This window comes from Panthera tigris, chromosome A3 (assembly GCF_018350195.1).
Source record: "Panthera tigris isolate Pti1 chromosome A3, P.tigris_Pti1_mat1.1, whole genome shotgun sequence".
NCBI lineage: Eukaryota > Metazoa > Chordata > Mammalia > Carnivora > Felidae > Panthera > Panthera tigris.
The window spans coordinates 79,304,374-79,324,542 of NC_056662.1; the positions used below are offsets into that span (position 1 = coordinate 79,304,374).

Sequence of the window (20,169 nt, forward strand, 5' to 3'; positions counted from 1 at the left end):
GAAGGCAGGAATTATTGGGTGCTACCTCAGAGGCTGGCTCTCACACCCACTGTGATCATTTCCTTTCTGCATTTGTACTCTAGGTCCTAGCCAGCAAGAAAGGAAAGAAAAAAAGAAACGAAAGGAAGGACTAGAAAGGGTAGGGGGGGGGACTCTCAATACTTACAAATTTATTTATGTATCAATATATAATGGTGTGTATAAATAAACAAATAAATAAATAAATAAATAAATAAATAAAAGTTGGGGCGCCTGGATAGCTCAGTCGGTTAAGTATCTGACTTTGGCCTAGGTCATGATCTCCTGATTTATGAGTGTGAGCCCTGCGTTGGACTCTGCTGATGGCTCAGAGCCTGGAGCCTGCTTTGGATTCTGTGTCTCCCTCTCTCTGCCCCTCCCCTGCTCATGCTCTGTCTCTCAAAAATAAATAAATGTTAAAAAAATTGAAAAAAAAAAAAAAGTTCAAATATAAGCCTTTTGGATTACAGAAAAAATGTTTTTAAAATTTTTTAAATGTTTATTTTTGAGAGAGGGACAGAAGACAGAGTGAGGGGGTAAGGGGCAGAAAGAAAGGGGAGAGAGAATCCGAGGTGGGCTCCAGGTTTGGAACTGTCAGCACAGAGCCCGACGCAGGGCTCAAACCCACGAACTGCGAGATCATGACCTGAGCTGAAGTGGAACACTTAACTGACTGAGCCACTCAGGCACCCCTGGATTAGAGAAATTTTTTGACTTAAGACTTACCATTTATCAAATTAGTTACTAAATGAGTTACCAGATGTAAAACACACTTCAAACTGGTTGGCTGCAATTATTTCTCCACAAATATGGAGGGCCCCAGCTGTTTTCATAATAATCCTTATGAAATACAACACAGGAGATGGTGGGCCAAGTGGTACCAGATTGTGTAGGCGCCATTTATGGTCCACATCAAAGGTCTGGCCTTTATCCAAAGGTAGACAAAGTGACAAAAACTTATGAATGGGAGCGCCTGACAATTTTTAAAAAATCACTAGAGTGAACAAACTAACTGGAAGAAAGCCAAAGCAAGGACAGAGACTAATTTAATTCGGAGATTTTACATGGCTCATGGCAAGAGATGATGCTTGGATCAGGACAGAGGCAATAAAGATATTGTAAACCACTGAAGAAATGACATTATGAACCCCTATGTATAAATAAGATTTGATACATATATGCATATAGTTTTATTTGTAAAAGGAATCCCAATTTTCGCAATAATGGTTATATTCTTGGAGGAAGGGATTAGGATGATAGGGTAAAGGGACTTTTCATTTTTCACTTTGTATCTTCTTACACCGTTATCTTTTAGAACAGCATATACAGGGCTTTGATATTTTTGTGTAAATGGGGATTTATCAGGGTGATGAGCATACTGGGCCATTTAAAATTCTCAAAACTTGTTTAAAACAAACAAACTTAAAGTACCCAGGATTGAGACCTAAACGAATCCATAAGTGAATGTGAATTCATTTTCTCTTCTTCTACAGGTCTGTCAAGAATATCAGAAGTAACAGACTGTTGGGGGTAGAAGGGACGATAAATTAATCTGCCTTTTGAAACCAAACATTTAATACTTTAATTATGTCAATACAATTTCAAGCAAGTGCCAACTGGAAGACCAAGCCTGGGAATTTGTAGAGGAAAACAATCTTCCAAACAGCAAGGAGATCTTCCACTCCAGACACACTGTTAGTGGCTGTGATGGTGCCAGTTGGCCAGTGTTACTTGATTACCGAGTGTTTACCTGACAAGAAAAAAACCTGAGTTCCACAACTTGTAATGATAAAATTTTAACACTGGTTTAGGGCAACTACCAAATCACTCCTATTTTTACAAGTGAGAAAAGACTGTAAAAGTATGAACTGTTACCACCTGAGGACCAACAAAGTATCATTTACCACCCTGCTCCCCTCCCAAAACTCTTTTAAAAATATGCCTTTTTGACCTTATAGGGAAATCCACAATCTATTTATACTTACCACATCATCAATTTTCAGAATGCTCCGGACAGTTTCAGTTGCTAGAGTCAGTGCACTGACTGAAACCAACAGAGGCTGGACAACCAATTCCTCCAGAATGTTGGAAATACCACCCTGCCAAATAGCACAGATTGCTTTTAGTATAATTATTACTTACATCACCAACTACACTGTTACAAGTTTGACTTAATAAGGCCTTTTAAACCTCATTTTCCCTTGCCCTAGTCAAAAGTAAAATATTCCCTACTAAACTCTTCTCTGTATTGTAGGTTGTACTTAACTAAAATTTGGAAAAACTAAATTAATGCTAGATCCCCCCAATCCTAATCCCAAAATAACTCCTATTATCTGGGCAAAAATTAATCATACTAATTAAAAACTGTAAGATCTTTAATGCTTAAACCATCCCTGAATCCTAATCCTAATCTGGCCAAATCTGGTCTGCTCTTCCTTTACATCTCTCTTAAACCCTACTTTTAAATTGTTATTGCCACTATCTCGGTCCCCTTTCTCTCAGGATTACTGCATTAATTTACGATGGCCATAGCAGGCCACCGTGCCTCCAGTCTTTCCCCCTTAAAATACTTTTACATCATCTTAGCTTCTTGATTAAAAAAAAAAAAAAAAAAAAATTAGTAGCTCCCAACTATTGGAAAACAACCCCCCTCCTACATATCTGCCCCAATACTCAAAGGCATATTCTAGCTCTTATCTAAGCTTCCTAAAGTTAAATTCCAGTGTATCACCAACATATAACCCACAAGACAAAATGAGTCACTTCCTGGTCCCTTTCACCTGTAAACCATTTGCTTTTCCACCTAAAATCTCATTCCCTACCAAAGATGTGTCTTCATGAAGTTTCCCCTAACCAGGCAGTGCCCTTCCTTTGGAATTTTGTATCATTCCGAAAATATTACTTTGGATCTTCACAGTTGTTTTTCCATTATATATTAATTTGTCTCTTCAATAAAAGGAGACATTAATACAAAAAGGGCAATTATTACTGTTGTATTTACCCTATATAACCATACTTGGCTGCTGGCCACAACGGCAGCAATGGTTAACATTTACAGTGTTTATGCTAGGCAACTTAGTAAAAGCTTTCTAGTTGGTAATATGTTCAATCCTCACAACAGGCTTTTGAAGAAACTATTAACTGTCTTTGTTTTTACAACTGAGGAAAGTGCAACACAGGCCAATTAATTCACTAACAGTCACACAATCCATAAGTACCAAATACTTAATACTTTTCAGTTAAGGCATCATCTTCATTCTTACTCAATGGCCTAAATTAATTAACATGCAGATCTCATACTTAAATCCAAGATTATTTTTTAAAAAAGTTAATCTCTACACCCAATGTGGGGCTCAAACTTACGATTCAGAGATCAAGAGTCACGTTCTCTTCTAAGCCAACCAGGTGCCCCAAAATCCAAGATTACTTTTCATTAGAATGCTTTTCATTCAATAGATGATTATGAAGCTTTTAACATTTTAATCAACATTTTCTGCAATAATTAAGAGACTAAATTATTACCTTTCGGACATTAATGCCAGTAGTTTTTTCTCCTTGGGCATGGCGGTTTCTTAGTTCTGTTACTGTAGAAATGGGATTCAAGCCAGCATTTTCAGCTAGTGTAGATGGAATGACTTCCATAGCATCTGCAAAAGCACGAACGCAGTAGGATTCCATGCCACTCAATGTTCGTGAATATTCAGTTAACCGTAGGGCCAATTCTATCTCTGGAGCACCACCTCCTGCAATAAGAGCTCTGAAATTCACAAATACATTTTTAGCTTATTTTATCCATCAGAAAGCTATTCTTAATAACTTACTATTTATACCTTAAAAAGTCAAAGTAAAGAAATTTAATGCTCAAAATATTACTCAGTAACTTCTATTACCTCTTCTTCACTAAACAGCGAATAACACATAGAGCATCATGAATGGAACGCTCAGCTTCTTCAATCACCAATTTGTTAGAGCCACGAACAACAATTGTAACTGTTTTTCCAGGGCTTGCACAGCCTGTAATCTTTAGTAAACAAACTCCAAATTAGGTATTTGAAATAAGGGTGAAAACAAAAAATCCAGATAGATAAAAAGCTTTATTATAATACTGTTACCTTGAGCAGTTTGCCAGAACCATTTAAATTGACCTCCTCAGCTAACTCAGCTGATCCCAGCATGTCGGCAGTGAACTGGTCAATATGAGCAACTGGCTTGGTTCCAATTGTCTGGGAAAAGAAATCAAATCCACAAATTAAGACATTTGATTAAGACAGTATTTTCACACAGATGCTAGGAATATTTTACCTTACAAATGAATTCAATGTCTTCTCTTTCAATATCCTTAACCACCATAATCTTCATTTTGTTCAGGAAATGTAATGCAAGATCACTAAGAGCATCTCTGAAATACAAATCAGGGATTATATCAATGCTAGGTTAAAATAAAAACCACTTTGCCATTCAACTGCTTTTTGTCATTTTTTTAAAAGATTTTTTAAAGCTTATTTATTTATTGGCGGGGGGGCTGTGTCGGGGCAGGGAGAATACCAAGCAGACTCTGCACTGTCAGCACGGAGCATGATGCAGGGCTCAAACTAATGAACCATGAGATCATGACCTGAGTTGATAGCAAGAGTTGGACACTTAATCGACTAAGCTGCCCAGACACCCCCCGAAATTTGCATACAACTTTTGACTCCTCCTGCCCTTTTTAGAGAGAGCACACAGGAGAAGGGGAGGGGGGCAGGTAAAGAGAGGGAGGGAGGGAGGGAGAATCTCAAGCAGGCTCCACACTCAGCACGGAGACTGATGCAGGGCTTGATCTCACAACCCTGGAATCATGACCTGAGCCAAAATCAAGAGACGGACACTCAACTGAATGAGCCACCCAGATGCCCTGACTTCCCCAAAACTTAACTACTAATAACCCAAAGATCAGAGCCTTATGGATAACATAAACACTTAATCGATATTTTGCATGTTACACGTAGCATATGTTGTATTCTTCTTAAATATCTGAGAGAGAGAGAGAGAGCGCGTGCAAGCAAGGAGAGGGATAAAGAGAAGAGAGAGAATCCTAAGCAGGCTCTGCCCTGTTAGCACAGAGCCTGATGTGGAGCTCAAACCCAAGAACTGTTAAGCTCACAACCCAGGCTGAAATCAAGAGTCCGATGCCAAATTGACTAAGCCATCCAGGCACCCCTATGCTGTATTCTTATGATAAAAATAGAGGAAAGAAAACGTTAAGAAAACGACGAGGAGAGGTGCCTGGCTGGCTCAGTCAGAAGAACATGCAACTCTTGATCTCAGGGTCATGAGTTTGAGCCCCACATTGGGTGTAGAGATTACTTAAATGAAACTTTAATTTAAAAAAAAAATTTTTTTTTAATGTTTGTTTATTTTTGAGAGAGAAAGAGAGACAGAGCACAAGTGAGGAAGGGGCAGAGAATGAGACACAGAATCCAAAGCTGGCTCCAGGCTCTGAGCTGTCAGAGCCAGACACGGGGCTCAAACCCACGAACTGTGAGATCATGACCTGAGCTGAAGTCGGATGCCTAACCGACTGAGCCACCCAGGCACCCCGAGATTACTTAAATAAAACTTTAAAAAGCCATGAGGAAAATACACCTGACAGCACTGTAATAAAAAAAAAAAAAACCCATATATAAGTGGACCCACACAATTCAAACCTAAGTTGTTCAAGGGTCAACTGTATATCCCACATATTTAAATCATCACAATGGGAAGAGAACCTACTTTAGAGGATTATCAGAATACAGTGCTGTCCCACCAATGCAGTTTCATCCTAGATTTCCAGTGGTTTACTCACTTTGAATGTTTCTTAAACAATTGCTATAAGGGATCAAAAATAAATGTCATTAAAAAGTGAACAAAAGATTAAGGAAAAAAAAAAGTGAACAAAAGAGGGTTGCCTGGGTTGCTCAGTCGTTTTGAGTCCTGGACTTCAGCTCAGGTCATGATCTCATGGTTTGTGAGTCTGAGCCCCCACCTTGTGCTGCCATCAGCATGGAGCCTGCTTCGGATCCTCTGTCTCTCTCTGCACCTCTCCTTCTCACACACTTTCTCTCAAAAATAAATATTAAAAAAATAAAAAAGTGAACAGAAGAAATAGCTCCACACCTCAGAATAGACTTCTGTATGAGAAGAACATTACATCCTGTTTTTTTAATTTGCTTCACTAAATTTAGAATATAGGCTCTCTCCTCCCGCAGCACTCGGTCCATCTGGACATAGTCAGAAACTACTATTTGATTATCCATCTGTTGAGAAAAAGAATAACATAATAATAAATTGCCTTATAAGAGTTTTTTTTTTTTGCCTTTAATTTTTTTTAGTGAGAAAGACAAACTTTTAATGCAAATATCATGTATCATGTATATTCAACCAAAATCATACCAAGTAAGATATCATACTGTCACACCCAGAAAAGATCTAGGAAGATGAAAACCAACATTAACTCAGGTCTTTAACTTTTATCTATACACCTTGCTGTCTTGTATTTTTTGCAAGTACATTTTTGGTAACTGTGAAATGATTATCCTATTTCCTGAATGTGTCAATTTTCTTCATACAGGTATATGCATTCCTGAAATAATTTCAGTTGCATCCTTTTTACTCTATGGCTTGTTAAAACAAACAAACACAAACAAAACTGGCATGCTGAAAGGAGGTACCAGGGACAAATCTTGTTAATCAGTGGTGTATAAAACAAAATTAATTTTTCTATGGGTTAAACTTTTGGGAAACACAGGACTAAAAATGTGTAATGCAATACACTGTAAAGAAAACAAACCTGAGAGAAGTGACAAGCTCAACCACCCACTTTTGGAAATAGCACTTATGACTAAAAGATATGAAAACACCTTTAAAAACATTTCTTTAGAGTATAAACAGTAACCTGGTTTAGTTTCATTTGTGCTAATATAGGACAAAAGATCTGTCTGTTGCTATAGGGTGGGTGGAGGTTTCTCAGAAACCTAGAAAGAATTTAGAAATTCTACTTACACTGTAACTTTTCCATAACCTATTTCATACATAGCCTCTATTGCTATTTGCCTTATCTATGAAGTCAATGCTTAGTTCAATGACAGTCAATTGAAGCTACAGATTTGTCATGTCTGTCATCAACAATTCCTACTTTTGTCTCAATTTCACTTTTTTTTTTTTTTTTAAGTATTTTATTTTTATGAGAGAAGGAGAGTGGGGGAGAAACAGAGGATCCAAAATGGGCTCTGTGCTGATAGCAAAGCCTGATTTGGGGCTCAAACTCAAGAACCACAAGATCTTGACCTGAGCTGAAGTTGGATGCTTAATCGATTGAGCCACCCAGGCACCCTCAATCTCACAAATTCTTTTGAAACCTATGGTTTTTATTACTAGTGTATTTTCTGTTTTTGTATTAACAAACAAAAGTCTGAGCTATTAAAAAGTCAAAACACATGAACAAGGAACCAATTGCATTTAGTTCTTACTTACATCAGTTTTGGGAGCAGATAAGCAAAATTGAATAAGCCCAATCTTAGCCTTTTCAACTCTGGTTATGCCAGAATTTGCCACCTTTTGAGTAAGTACCAGCCCTTCTACCAGCTCACAGTCATCAATTGTCCCACTAAGAGAAAAGAAAACAAGAAGACGACAGTTAACAGGCAGAAATCTGTTAAGTTTAACAGATTGCCAATCAGGGCACACCTGGGTGGCTCAGTTGGTTGAGCGACGGACTCTTGATGTGGTATCAGGTCATGATTTCACAGTCATGAGATCGAGGACCCATGTCAGGCTCCATGCTGAACATGGAGTTTGCCTGGGATTTTCTCTCTGCCTCTCCCCCACTCCCTCTCTCAAAATAAACAAACATTAAAAAAAATACAGTGAGCCAAATAAAATCTGGGAGAAATAACTATTAAAAAAATAGATCACTAATAGATTAAAAATCATCAGTCGAATAAAACAGGTATCATTTATTAGTGCCCCATTCCTGAACTCTGATCACACTACTGCCTTGCCATCGTAAAAGGATATAAACAAACTCTTGAGATTCCCATATTAATACAAGTTATTAAAATTAATTTTTCTTTAAAAAGCTTATTTATTTTTGAAAGCAACTGAGGGAGGAGCAGAGAGAGAGGGAGACAGGAGAATCCCAACCAGGCTCTGTGATGACGTCCTCAACATAGGCTTGAACTCATGAACCATAAGATCATAATCTGAGCCGAAATCAAGAGACAGATGCTTAACCGAGTGAGCCACTGAGGTACCCCTTATTTTTACTGAAGTTAAAATTAGACATGCTTACCCAAGTTTCTTAACTATTTTAATGTCTCTCAGATCCACACTAGTAGCAGTGGCTGGGTCAATCACTTTCATCACTGCATTTACACTCATTGGAGAAAGCAGACTTGAATACTGAGAGACAACCTAGAATTAAAAAAATAATAATAAAATCAACTTCACAACAGAAAAAAATCCTAGTTCTTTAATGACAAAGATATTCAAGAAGTAATCTTAACCATTTTTCTTGGGTTGCAAAGGAAGAGTGGGAACACGAAGACAACATTCCATATAAACTGTCTTGTCAGTCATGTTGTCAGTCACCAAGGGCACAAAATGTGTCTGCTTGCTTTCCTGTTTTATTAATTTAGTAAACGGACTGTCTGAATTACTAATAATTCTATAGGAAATCCAAAAACCAAGTTAACTTTATGCAGACAATTCTTATCTAAAATGATCTTAGCCCTTATCATTTACATACTCATTCAATCTTCAGATGAAGAAATTTGAAGAGTCACACAGCTTAGTTTAGTGATGAACCCAGCACTAAACCCAAGTATTCTAGACTCTATGACCAATGCCTGTAACCACACTATTCTGTGTTACAACTGTGGACATTTAACAGTATCATGTACGTGACTAACACTAGCTCCCCATGTAACACTGAAATAAAATGAATGTATTGATATAAAGCTGATGAAAAAAAGGGGAAAATACAGGAGGGATGAAGAGAATGTGACAGAAAACAATTAACATTAAATGCACAAGAAATTCTTAGAAAAAAAATCAATGCTTGGGGCGCCTGGGTGGCTCAGTTGGTTGAGCGTCTGACTTCAGCTCAGATCATGATCTCGCGGCCTGTAAGTTCGAGCCCCGCGTAGGGCTCTGTGCTGACAGCTCAGAGCCTGAAGCCTACTTTGGATTCTGTGTCTCCCTCTCTCTGCCCCTCCCCCGCTCATGCTCTGTCTCTCTGTCAAAAATAAACAAACATTAAAAAAATTAAAAAAAAAATCAATGCTTTAAATTTGAAAATTAAAAAAAGCAGCATTGATTATTAGGTAAGAGGGACTATGGATGGGCAAACCTGTCCTTGGTTCCAATCTCAACTTACCCCCTATTTTTTACTTATTTAGGAGAGCGAGCATGAGTGGGGGAGGGGCAGAAACAGAGGGGGACAGAGGATCCAAAACAGGCTCTGTGCTGACAGCAGAGAGCCTGATTTGGGGGCTCAAACTCAACAATCATGACCAAAGCTGAAGTTGGACACTTACCTGACTGAGCCATTCAGGTGCCCCTCATCCTACCTCTTACTGACAGGTCTTGGGTTAGTCACTTAACTTCACTACATCTATTTCCCCATATGTAAAATGGGGATACAATTTATTTGAAAGCTTTGAAGGAGGAAATTTGACTTTAATTTAGTTGTACAAATTACTTCAGTTATCTAGACACTCCAGACCTAACATTTATGAGCTGTTTAACATCAAAAATCACAATGTAAGAGTTGCAATTCTTAAACTTTAAAATGTGATTTTTCTATGATCCCTTAGTACTGGACTCACCTTTGAGTTCAATGAAGTGGTAGCACTATTTAATAAAGTTTCTCTGTCACTCAGTTCCACAGGTCTAGACATGTCAGTCAAGATTTCAATACCCTTTTCCAAAGCCTTCTGGAATGACTCAGAAATGATGGTCGGATGAATCCCTGTTTGTTAAAATTTCGTTATTATAACACATGAACTACATATATGACACATATTAAAAACAGAAACTTTCAAAAAAAAAATACAAACTTTCCAGGCATTATAATTTCAAAGCAGTCATAATTTTAAATTTTTCTTGAAAGTTTATTTTGAGAGAGAGTGAAGAGGGATAAAGAGAGCACAAGAGCATGTGTAAGCAGGGGAGGGGCAGAGAGAGCAAGAGAGAATCCCAAGCAGGCTCCATGCTGTCAGCAGAGCCTGATGTGGGGCTTGATCTCACAAACCATGAGATCATGACCGGAGTTGAAATTAAGAGTTGGATGCTTAACTGACAGAGCCACCGAGGCACCCCAAAGCAGACATATTTTTTAAATTATCTAAACTGAGGCTTCATGGGGTGCCTGAGTGGCTCAGTCAGTTAAGCATCTGACTTTGACTCAGGTCAATGGCCTCACGGTTTATGAGTTTGAGCCTCATGTCAGGCTCTGTGCTGACAGCTCAGAGCCTGGAGCTTGTTGCAGATTCTGTCTCCCTCTCTCTCTGCTCCTCCCCTGCTTGTGCTCTGTCTCTCAAAAATAAAGAAACAAAAAAAATGAAAAATAAAAAAATAAACTGAGGCTTCAGTTATAAATAAAATAGTCTGAACAACTTTAGCTGCTATTATGGCTAATAATTTATTTCCATTTAATTTGGAACAGATCAATGCTGCACTCATGATACTTTAAGACTGAAGCCAAATTATATACTTTCCAAAACATCACAATTCTAAGAAGTAGAATAAGTGACTGGAGAGTTACTACTATGATTAAGCACTATTTACCAGTAGAAGAACCTATACAATCTCTCCCAAATCACTATTCTCATTTAGAGCCTAAGATTAGTAACACCACCACAACTTATTTTAGAAAAGCAAAATTCTATCAAGTTTCATTCAAAATAAAGCTTGGTTTAAAAAAAAGTAAGAAAGAAAAAAGAAAAAAAATTTCTTATTCATATGATAAACCAAGCAAAATTTAACCTAAAAATTCCTAATAATAAGATTCGTTATTCCAAATCAACTATCATATCTCCTATTACTTAGTATTTTTTGCCCTTTATTTAGGAATAAAACATGTCCCAAGTCCTACCTACCTTTCTGAAGAAGCTTGGTACAGGAATCTAAGAGAGAGCCAGCAATGATGACCACTGATGTGGTGCCATCTCCTGCTTCTATATCTTGCGCCTTAGATAGCTCCACCAGCTAAGGAAACAGAACATGCTAAGTTGCTCAATGAGAAATGTGAGGACCCAGTAACATCTAACTGAAATATAAAACGAATGGCTTTCTGATCAGTGTCACAAACAACTTGACTACTATTATCAACACTCTAAGATTCAACAAAATTTTTGACTTCTTGGGTTTCATTTTAAAATGATTGATATATCTGTGACACAAAAAATTCTGCTTAGGTATACTCTCTATAAGAAGCTGTATTATGATTTCTGGTTCAGACTATGGGTTGTAAATTTTTTCTCCCCAGCTATTAAAAAAGTTCCTGTCGGAAAGCATAAATAATGTTGTAGACTTGGAAGCTAAAAAAAATGCAGCATTCTAGATGACACAAGTGTCAGTTTGGAGTCCTCTGGAAGCTTATCTGAAATGACTCTGTGTAAGTAGAATCTGATTCACTTCAAAAGTCAACTTTACATAATTAAACGTAACTTTTTGATGGAATTTCTTTTCAAAGATATGGTGTCTTCTCACTTGACACTGGAATCATCACACTTAGCTGAATTGGTAATTATTTTTAATAAACACCAGTGTAAAGTTTAGACATGTGATTTATTTTGCACACAATTAAGATTACATTGCTCCCTTCCAACTAACACCCACTGAGCTAATAATTCACGGCATTTCATGTTTTTATCTCCTTTTTCCTCAACTACCTGGAACATTCCTGTGGACAAGGAGATTCATGTTTTATTACAACCTTGCACTGAAGAGCACAATGCTAGGCACACAATGCATCCTAAAAACATGCCTGCTTAACCTAAAGAAAATAAATTCACAATGCTTAAATACAATGTGATCAAAGAGACAAATTTAACTCTTTATAAATATCAAGCAATACACTTAAAAAACCCACTCATCTAAAATTATACTTACCATTCTGGCTGCTGGATGTAACACCTGCATTTGTTTCAGAATGGTGGCACCATCATTTGTAATGGTCACATCGCCTTTTCCATCTTGAATCTGGAAAGTTTTGTTTTTTGAAAACACTGTACTTCAAAAATTTTGTTTTCTTTACCCAGCACTATGACACCCTAAAAGCTCTAACTTTAAAACTTCTTAGTAGAGAAGTTAATTTATGTTTGCATAGCTTACAACTGTGCTTAATTTTAAATTCTCTTCCCTTATGTTAGTATACTGACTTAAGAATATACAGCAACAGCTTAACTTTACAAGTGCAATACTTGGCTTTACTCTAGCTTTTTTTTGTTTGTTCGAAGTGAAGGAATCTAGACACTGGATATAATTACTATTATTCCTGGGTTCATATCCATAGTAACAAATGACACTATGGATCTCCAAAAAAGATAGCATCAAGAACATAATGTACACACTTCTCACAGTTGAAATAGTAACTTATTTCTTGGTATTCTCAACTTAGCAGTATTCTCTTGCTGGAAGAACAAGTGAAATTCTACAGACCCATAGAGGGTCACAGTTATTTACCAATAAGAAAACACTGAACTCAAGCGCTCATAGCTATAGCCTTACTGTACTTTCCATGTAACAAAACAACAGAGAACTACTCTGGCGGACATACTTTCAATGTTAAAAGCGTCAAATAAAATATGAATTATAGTTAAGTCCTACTCACTCCAAAGCAATCTGTTATTCTTCTAAACTTTCAAAGTACCTTTCTAATACTTTTTATTTTTTAAGCAGCACATCCTAACCCTCTACTGAGATTTTGCAGTGTGGACAATAGCACTCAATCTGTAACAAACAGTTCAAGTTTTTACCATTTTATCCATTCCTTTTGGTCCAAGGCTTGTTCTAATAGCATCAGCAACAGCTGTAAACAGAAGGAAAAAATCAAGGCTCTTAAAACAAAATGAAACAAAAAAAACCCATGAAGTATTTCTCCTTTCAAATGATCATTTTGTCCTTATTAGGATATGGTATACAACTGTTTATACTGTGTCCACTAAAGAAAATTCATTGTCTAATAATAATCTACTGGAAACAGTAATTCCTTTAATTGTATGACATTTCATCTTTTGTTGGTACAAGTCACTGTAAATAACTTTGTGCCCTACCTATGGCAGAATACATTTTAAGAATTTACCTAATCTTTCCCTAAATATCAAAATAAATACAATGTAGTCTGAATGAAGACTGTATTTTCTCCATTCCTTAAGGCTTCCTAATATGCTATATAATTCCATTTATTTGTCTATTCTGTCTCTCCTACCTAAACAGTAATTTCTGAGGGCAAAGAGTTTTGTCCGCTAACGTGAGGCCAGTATATATATATGGCCCACGGTAAAATACCCTTTGGACACCTTCCAACCCTGTCACCAAATAAACCAAAACAAAGAGCCCAAATCTTAACCCAAACAAAAACCCAAAACTAAAACCCCAGCTTTCAGTCATCATCAATACATTATGAAATATATCTGGGGCGCCTGGGTGGCTCAGTCGGTTAAGCGGACGACTTTGGCTCAGGTCATGATCTCATGGTCCATGAGTTCGAGCCCCGCGTCGGGCTCTGTGCTGACAGCTCAGAGCCTGGAGCCTGTTTCGGATTCTGTGTCTCCCTCCCTCTGACCCTCCCCCGTTCATGCTGTCTGTCTCAAAAATAAATAAACGTTTAAAAAAACAAAAGTGGATACTTAAAATATATCTGGATATACAGTCTACTGTTCCAAAGTTAATTATTTGTCCCTAAGGATGTTTGTTTTAATAGTCCATTTACTATTTTCTAAGAAAAATTAGATGTGATGAACAGTCAAGTCAAATCCCCTTTTCTTTGACAAGCCTAAGACAAATAATTAGGCCTTCCCCTTCCTCACCTACCACCTCACCCCATATACACAAGGCTGAGATTGTGACCTAATCATTGTATACGCCACAACCAGCATAATACTTCCTCCTTTATTGTGTGAATGATAAAGATCTTTAGAGAAAATATTTGCTATAATTTAAAATTTTATTTTGTAATTTTAGGCTGCTGTTCCTAATTATCCAGTCAATATTACGTTTTCAGGCTACTGTAGTGTACCCACATGGCCATGATTCTACAAGCAGACCAATTCACTTTAAGAATGCCCTCACATTCAGGACACCTGGCTGGCTCCGTATGGAGAATATGTGACTTTCATCTCAGAGTAGCGGGTTCAAGCCCCACGCTGGGGCTATTTTAAAAAAGGCAAAAAAAAAAAAAAAAAAAAAAAAAAAGGCTCTGACATTCACCTGCAAAAAGTTAGATAACACACACATTATCCAAAAAAAAATAAAAGATTTTTTAGACTGCTTACATTTCCAAAACTGTCAGATGTTTAACATACTGTGTGGCACACAGTACAGTCTGTTAAATGACTCATGCTGAATAATACTAGACTTTTTTTTCACATTATCAACCAATCTGGGTGGGGGGGGGGGCATTTTTTGGATAACATCTAAATAAAAAACTGGCTCCCTGAATTAAACCGAAAATGCACCTAACTAAAGCAACTTTCCTCGATCAAGTTTGTTGAGTTTTGTCTGACTTGGAAAGACTAGTAGTCTCTGTTCTGAGTTCTCTTCAAGGTCAGGTTCACAGATAATTCATGTGGCCTCTGCTCACCGACCCTTCAAGATTGGCCCCATTTTACCCTTCCAATCTCACCTCTCGCTTCTTCATGCACTTTATGCCGTGATGGAATGCTCACTGTGTTTCAATATTCAATACACACTAGGTAACATCTCTAAGCCTTTGTTCTCATTTTTCCTTCCAGATTCTTCTATCTCAACTCGACTATTCTTAATTCTCACAACTCTAAAAAGAAAAGCCTCAATTTTACGGGGGAGAAAACCCTGGCTAGAGGTCGAAAGCCACCGAGAGAATTGTAACTCAGGTCTTCATTTCTACCATACACCAAAATATTCTATAAAACGAAAACGCCAACAAACTGTCCATATTTCTAGACTTGTGTTTCGTTGCACATACAGGGAGAACATAAAAGCACAGCCTAGATCTTTCCATATTCCCGAACAGGACGGTTAAGTCTTTCCCACAGCGCAATACAAAGGTCCCCGCCCCAATATAAGCACTAAGTTCTCAATTCGTTTCATTAGTTGCGCCAAGAGCTTACTTAAATGGTACTTTTCAAGGGCAAGAAAACTAAAATGGATTATGCAAACAACATTCTACCAATGGAACCAATAAGCAGATAAGCGATAGGGCTCTTGTGTCAGATCCCAAAGGACTGCAGCCGCACGTGCGGGCCTCGGCTGCTTTCTACTGGAGTGTGATGAGCGACCGAGGATGAAAACTTACGGGCGTCTGAGACCCAGAATGGGGCCAGTCCAAAGGTCTCCATACTAGGCACTGGGAATTACCGGCAAAAAACAGCACAGATCCCTCCAAAGAGGGATCTTTCCATCTATCACTGGAAAGACGAGATCATCTCAAGGAACAGAAAATGTGCCTTGGCAACCCAAGATCAGAATGACAGTGCAGACAGAACTCGACCCCGCACGGCCGCAGGTCAGACCCTGGGAGCGATACCTTTGGCCGCAGAGATGTTGCTGAAGCGGATCTGGGCCGGCTTGTCACGGTCCTGATAGGCGCTTTTGTTGCGGCCGCCGGCAGCCCCGGCGGGGGCCCCGCTCCGGGGAGCCACGTTCTCCGGCATGGCAAGGTCGGCTGGGTCTGCGTGGGCTTGTGGAGGACGGATGGAGCCGGATTCCGGACTGCCGCAGAATAACGGAAGGCACCCACGGCCTTCACGAACCTTCCAGAAAGCGGCGAGGGCGCCGGGGGGAGGAGGTGGAGAAGGGGGCCTGCCAAGTGGTGCGGCGCCGACGTGACGTAGCAGGCTGCCCGCCGCGCGCCTGTTGAGGCAGCTGCGGCAGGGAGCTGGGGGTTTACAAGGAGTCTTGGCCCCGGGCCCTGGGGGTGGAGGCATGGTGGGGGAGGACGCTTGCGAGGCCGACCGATCATCCCGTGATTTTAAAGGCGGGTGTTGGCCACCCACGTCGCCGGTGGCTCTGTGCTCGCCTGCAAGGTCCCTTCCGTTAACTCAAACTAGAAGCGTCTGCGAGGCGTTGTGGTCTCCCTGGTTACTCCTGAAAGGGCGGGACTGAGCCCTTTTTTGCTGGGTCGCTTAGTCTTGTATTTTATTCATTTTGAAATAAATGAATATTCGGTTTTGTTCATTTTGAGATAGAGTCGGAAGAGAGAGATTTGGAATGGGTATCTGTTTTCATATGCTTGAAGTGTTGTCTCCTATTGATTGATATTGAGTGGTAGAGATTAAGTGTACCGTCATTAAATCCGGGAATCTTACACGTTTTGAAGCTATGATTGCCTGCCAAACCAGCAGTCCTTGTCTAGTATAACCTTCTCGTTGTGTACTAGTTTCTTACACGTGACATGAGCCACACACAGGGAGCCTAAGAATTTTAATTACGATCATTTAGTTATGTGCTAGGTGCATTGCTAAACGCTTTACACGTTTTATCTCATTAACCTTCACAATACGATAATTTTATGAAGTGAGGGCCATTATTATTTTTTTTTTTTAGTAGATAAGGGAACCAAAACAAAGAACCGAAGCCCAAGGGGTACCTGTAAATAGATTGAAACCGTGTTCCCATACAGAGCTACTGACTTCCCCCGTCAAAAACTAAAACGGTTGGGCTTCTATGACCATTGTGTTTTATTATGGAAGTTCATGTAGGTGAAGTTCATTCAATGTTTATTCACGAGTGATTATTAAGCTTCCATAAAAGTGGCGGTTGCTTGGGATAGGTTCCAGAGTAGTATTTAATTCTGTGATCACACGCATTCAGGAAATTAGCACTAGAAGATAAGTCTTCCTGGGTGCTCTCTGAGCTGTATGCTTTTGATGCTGACTTCTCTTTTAAAAGGACCAGACTCTTGGACACCCAGGTAGCTCAGTAGGTTAAGCCCCCCACTCTTGATTTCAGCTCTGGTCATGATCTCACTGGTAGTGTGTTCAAGCCGGGCATGGCATCTGGCTCTGTGCTGACTGTGGAGCCTGCTTGGGATTCTCTCTCTCTCTCTGCCCCTCCCCCATTCGTGCTGTCTCTCTCAAAATAAACTAAAAAAAAAAAAAAAAAAAAAAATCCAGACTTTTTCCATGTAGCCATAAATGTCCTATGATTACTTGTTGAGACAACTGTTGTGTGGTGATGGAAATAGCATAAATTTGGGGATCTAAAATCCTGGCCTTGAGTTCTTCTACTCTGCTACTAATTGGTTATGTGATCTTAGGCAAGTCATTTGTTTTCTGGATCTCATTTTCCTCAGCTGTATAATAGGATTGAATTACATGATCTCTAAAGGGTTAAACTCTACCAATTTTATTAGTGTAAGGAGTAGACCTATTAGCTGTAATGGACAGAGCAGAATTTGGAAGATGCCATTACTAGCTTTTTGGGACAGTCTCCATGAGTAAGACAATTGCTTTGATTATCCTAAAGCTTTCAAGTTATAAATATTTTTTTTTCTTTTTCTGTAACAAATTGGAATTACTTAGCTCCCCCCTACCCCAGACTTATACAATAGATCAATGCTGAAGATTTGATTGCTTAAAAGTGTTGATGTACATTAATTCCTAATTAGAATTGGATTACAGTAAGTATTAAAATATGCAAACTTTTGTATCCTATGCAAAGCATTGTTAGTAGCGAAGGATGAAAATATTGAAAAAAATCCTATCAGATCCAAGCAGACACAAAGTGTGAGAATGTTGACAATAGTAATAGCCTTATGGAGATTCTTTAATGATTTGTAAAGTAGATTTTATAAAATAGTAACACTTAGCCAATCATCCAGATGAGGATTGTCTTCTCTAGGATGGATACTGAACCACTCACTAAGCCCCTAGTAACAAGACTGAATGAGGCACTGGCAGGGTTTGGAAAAGGAGGGAAGGATGTGTATATATTCCCTCTTTCCGCACAAAAGACAATGGTAAAAACTTCAGTGTGAAAACAATAGTTATTATGTATTATCTATTTTTCTTCTACCTTGCATTAGTTTATGTTATTGAGACCACAATTAAGCCCTATTTTCCTCAGCCATATTGCTCGCATCAAACTTTTTTTGTTTACCTTACAACATTACATGAAGCACAGGCCTGTTTTCCTTAAATATACTTTGATTTTCCTAATTTTTCCTGAAGGATTTCTAGTTCACATTTTTATCACTTTGTAAGCTTCCCAGTGAAAAAAATCCCTGTCTGAAAATGGGAAGAGGAAAAACCAAAAGGGGGTGCCTGGCAAACTTAGAAGCTTCATGACCTGTTGTAAGTAAACCAGATTTTCTGTTTAAAAATAGGAATGAACTAATGTTTAACTATTGTGGCATTATCAAGAGCTATAAATACTGCAAATTTGTGGGAAAAATAAATGATTGTTGTTTTGGGCATCAAGATGTCGGGCACAACACAAAACGGTACTTCCCATTGGAAAAAAAATTGAACCTGAATCTAATCAAGTTCCTAGATCTAATTTCTTTCTTTAAAAATTTTTTTATAATTTTTTTTCATGTTTTATTTATTTTTGAGAGAGAGAGAGAGAGGGAGACAACAGGTGGGAGAGGGGCAGAGAGCTAGGGGGACAGAGGGTTTGAAGCCCGCTCTGCTCCGACAGCAGTAAGCCCGATGCAGGACTCGAACTCAGGAACTGTGACATCATGCCCTGAGCCAAAATCCAGAGTCAGACATTTAACTGACTGAGCCACCCAGACACCTCCCTAGATCTAATTTCTAATTTACAGGTTAATAGAACATACAAGGATAGAATATAGTTTTTATTTTTATTTATTTTTTTAAGTTTATTTATTTGAGAGAGAGAGAAAGAGCACAAGGGAGGCAGAGAGAGAGAGGGAGAGAGAGAATCCCAAGAGGCTCCTCACTGTCAGCACAGAGCCTGATGCAGGGCTTGATCTCATGAACCATGAGATCATGATCTGAGATGAAATCAAGAGTTGGTAGCTCAACCAACTGAGCCAACCAGGTGCCCCAGAATATAGTTTTTAAAAATGATACCATGAGGATACAATCAATAAAATATAGAATGTGGGAAACTCTTCAGGAAAAATGACCTGCAAATAAATTGCAAGAAAAGAAAATAACCATGAAGATGGAAGGGGAATGTATAGATTAAAAGAGACTTCAGATAAATAAAGAAGGGGGCACAAGGATGGCTCAGTCAGGGGAGTGTGTGGCACTTGATCTGGGGGTTCTGAGTTTGAGCTGCGTGTTGGGTGCAATGAATGCTTAAATAAGTAAATAAACTTAAAAAACTAAAAATATGATACAAGCAAGATGGCTTAGTAAAATAGGGCTTAACCATGGTCTCAGTAACAAACTAGTGCAAAGGAGAAGAGAACTAATTGTTGCTTGCTGGCTAGTCAATACTTAAATACTCAGACAATTAAAAAATATGAAGTTTGTGAGACAGAAGTTTGAATATGGATTTATAGTTAACAACTACTAAGAAAGTTATATTCTTATGTGGAATAATTGTGGTTTTTTTAAGTGTCTCTTTTAGAGAAGCATACTGAAATATTTACCAATAAAGAGTTATATCTGGGATTTTTCAAAATAGTAAGGGGGAAGTAAATGAGAATAGAGTTGGAACAAGATAGGCAATGTGTTGGTATTTGTTGAAACGGTGATGGGGACATGATGGGAACCATTTGTGAGGTTGGGCTCTGTGCTGGGAGCTCAGAGCACGGAGCCTGGAGCCTGCTTTGGATTCTGTGTCTTCCTCTTTCTCTGCCCCTCCCCTCCCTTGCTCTCTCTCTCCTTCAAAAATAATAAATAAACATTAAAAAAATAAAAAGAGAGAGAGAGAGGGAGAATGAGAATCCCAAGCAAGCTCCATGCTGTCAGTGCAAAGCCTGATGTGGGGCCCAGACTTACAAACTGTGAG

The 20,169-nt window shown here is 38.6% G+C and overlaps 1 protein-coding gene across 1 annotated transcript; it reads right to left on the reverse strand.

The window, feature by feature from the left end:
- Window positions 1-1,575: 1,575 nt before the first annotated feature.
- On the reverse strand, window positions 1,576-16,044 carry CCT4 (chaperonin containing TCP1 subunit 4). The gene is made up of 14 exons (XM_007075366.3): window positions 15,770-16,044; window positions 13,020-13,072; window positions 12,154-12,243; window positions 11,139-11,247; window positions 9,867-10,009; window positions 8,330-8,451; window positions 7,513-7,645; window positions 6,157-6,296; window positions 4,321-4,417; window positions 4,131-4,241; window positions 3,909-4,039; window positions 3,541-3,775; window positions 2,004-2,117; window positions 1,576-1,768 (listed from the first exon to the last, which is right to left on the reverse strand). The coding sequence occupies exons 1-14, from the start codon at window positions 15,894-15,896 to the stop codon at window positions 1,754-1,756; spliced, it is 1,620 nt and encodes a 539-aa protein (XP_007075428.1). The 5' UTR covers window positions 15,897-16,044; the 3' UTR covers window positions 1,576-1,753.
- Between the last annotated feature and the right edge of the window lie 4,125 nt (window positions 16,045-20,169).

Coding starts and splice junctions, on each gene's coding strand:
- CCT4 (XM_007075366.3), bottom strand. CDS start 15,896: ATGCCGGAGAACGTGGCTCCCCGGAGCGGGGCCCCCGCCGGGGCTGCC. Junction 6,297..7,512: donor TATCTGCTCCCAAAACTGAT/GTAAGTAAGAAC, acceptor TTTTCTCAACAG/ATGGATAATCAAATAGTAGT. Junction 4,040..4,130: donor GTTCTGGCAAACTGCTCAAG/GTAACAGTATTA, acceptor TGTTTACTAAAG/ATTACAGGCTGTGCAAGCCC.